General features: G+C 35.2%; 1 protein-coding gene across 2 annotated transcripts in view; it reads right to left on the reverse strand.

Moving 5' to 3' along the window:
* Positions 1–2,319, reverse strand: part of LOC122348054 (synaptotagmin-7-like) — a 24,429-nt gene that overhangs the window by 3,149 nt on the left and 18,961 nt on the right. For both annotated transcript variants that reach the window (XR_006251259.1, XM_043243312.1), the window contains exons 3-4: positions 1,883–2,150; positions 637–806 (exon numbers count right to left, since the gene is read on the reverse strand). Coding sequence is in view for 1 of the 2 variants with exons in the window: in XM_043243312.1 (XP_043099247.1) it covers positions 637–806; positions 1,883–2,150 (438 nt within the window). In the remaining variant the exon portion in view is untranslated. The remainder of the gene's footprint in view (positions 1–636; positions 807–1,882; positions 2,151–2,319) is intronic.

Raw genomic sequence — 2,319 nt, forward strand, 5'->3', positions numbered from 1 at the left:
TATCCATCCATCCATCCATCAAATTATTTTTTTATATGATTTTTTTAAATTAAATTTTTTACATGTTTTATTTGCTTGTTTACATTAATATGAAAATAAAATTAAATCTATATTTATAATTATAGACATTATTATTAAGTCTATTTTTAACATTCAACCAATAACAGCAAAGACAATGAAAAAGCGAAAACAAATTAAAAGCCAGCCAATTAATGCATCTGTCGATACATTTGAATAAATCTGAACCATATATTGTTTGTTATTAAAACTGTTACAAAGTTCTTCCATTTCTTCATTAAGGATCAGACATGCAGTTCTAATCACTTCGTATTAAGTGTGGCTTTTTTTTTTAGTACTTTTAACTATTCATTTGTCACACCACAGGACCATTTCAATGAACAATTACGTTTCGGCCCAAACCCTACAGCTTCAAACACTAAGCACAGAACGGGCGATGGACTTTCAAACTGTAGTCAATGAACCCGTGGGAGATCTCTTTTAGAAGCCAGAAAACCTACCTGGAGAGTTTCAAAGGCTCTTTATGCTAACGAAACACGCTTTTTTGACCGTTACTGGCATCTGTCTTTGGCTTTTAGTTCTCTTCAACGTTCATAATGCACACACAGATCCACTCACACTGCCATCGCTGCAGGGTTTCAGCTCCTTCCAGAAGGTCTGCATGTGGGCCAGATCGATCTTGTTCAGGGGGATGGACACCTCTCCTATAGGGTCATTCCTGCTAAAACGGTCATAATCTAGCACTTGCAGGTACAGTGTGCGCTGGACCACCTTCTCAAAGGGGAACCCTGGGAGAGAGAGATGAGAGGAGGGATCATTTTAGCTCACTCAATTTATTTACAGCTCAATACGGGGTGCAAAAATACTTTGGTCCGGCCCCCTTCATTGACCGCTTGATGCACATCGCATACAAAATTGCATACTTTAGTTTCTGCTGGGAAATGTTTCCTGTTTAGAAGGTGCTGGGTTGATATGAACGCTTGTGGTGAAGAACTAATATACAATCGATGATTTATTTAAGTTCGTTTGCAAAAACAGATAACTCCAGTTTTTTGTCAAAAATCATGGCTTTTTTTTTTTTGACTAGGTAAAAAAATACAGAAAAACACAATAAAACACAATAAAAATGCAACATAATACAAAAACATGATTTTGAAAAGTACAAAAAAGTTAGCTGTTTTCGCAAATAAAAGCTTCAACACATTTGTTGAGTTAATTATGATGTAAAAATGCTTTTGAACGTGACAGTTCATAATAAAGTGAAATAAATACATAAATAAAATATACATATACATATCTGATCTATATTATTGTGCAAAGATTGATATTGTAATTTTTTTAAATAAATAAAATCGCAGTTGTAAATTGATCCAAAGTGACAGTAAAATGTAATTATAATAAAAAAAAAAAAGAGAAATAAGCTTTCTGTTCATCAAAGAATCCTGAACAAAAAGCATGTCACGGTTTCGACAAAAATATTAAGCGGCGCAACTGATTTTAACATTGATAATAATCAGAAATGTTTCTTGAGCAGCAAACCAGCATATTATTATGATTTCCGAAGGATCATGTGACACCGAAAAATTAGCTTTGATCACAGGAATAAATTACGTATATATACTTATTGAAATATATTCAAAAATATTTTACAATATTACTGTTTCTTTCGTATCTGTGATCAAATAAATGCAGCCTTTATAATAGACGTATTTAAAAGATATTCAAACAGTAGTCAATAAAAGTGAGTTAAATCGTATGTATGCGTATTTAATTTAACAAGTCAGGCGTCTGGCTACATGAAAGAAAGCGCCTCTGAACTACATATGTCCGATAAACTCTAAACTAGATATCAAAGCATACCGACCTTCGAATAGGAAGGTCTCGTTCCAGTGAGGGTTGAGATTCTTTCTTTTGACCTTGGTCTCAAGTTTGTGCTTCTTGTCTGGCAGAAGGTAGAGTTTGACGAATGGATCTGAAGTGCCGGAGAAATCTTTGGCAGGTAAATCCTGGCCCTTCAGGATTTTCACCGTCAGCGTGGAGTCCTGAAAACTGTATCCCACGCTGAACTGGATGCGTCCCAGCTTCTCACACACGGGTCCTTCGTGTTCCTCTTCCTCAGAGCCCGGGGACAGTTACAAACAAGTGGGACGAGACTGTCTTTAAGCATCTTAATCGCTCCGCATTAAATCATTATTAACAAAAGCACATTTCAGTGTGTCCCGCACCACAATCGAATCTAAATCTGTACCAGGTACTGCAAAAAAAAACAAAAAAAAAAAATTGTTAATGAAAACCAAAACA

This window comes from Puntigrus tetrazona, chromosome 7 (genome assembly GCF_018831695.1).
Source record: "Puntigrus tetrazona isolate hp1 chromosome 7, ASM1883169v1, whole genome shotgun sequence".
Taxonomy (NCBI): Eukaryota; Metazoa; Chordata; class Actinopteri; order Cypriniformes; family Cyprinidae; genus Puntigrus; species Puntigrus tetrazona.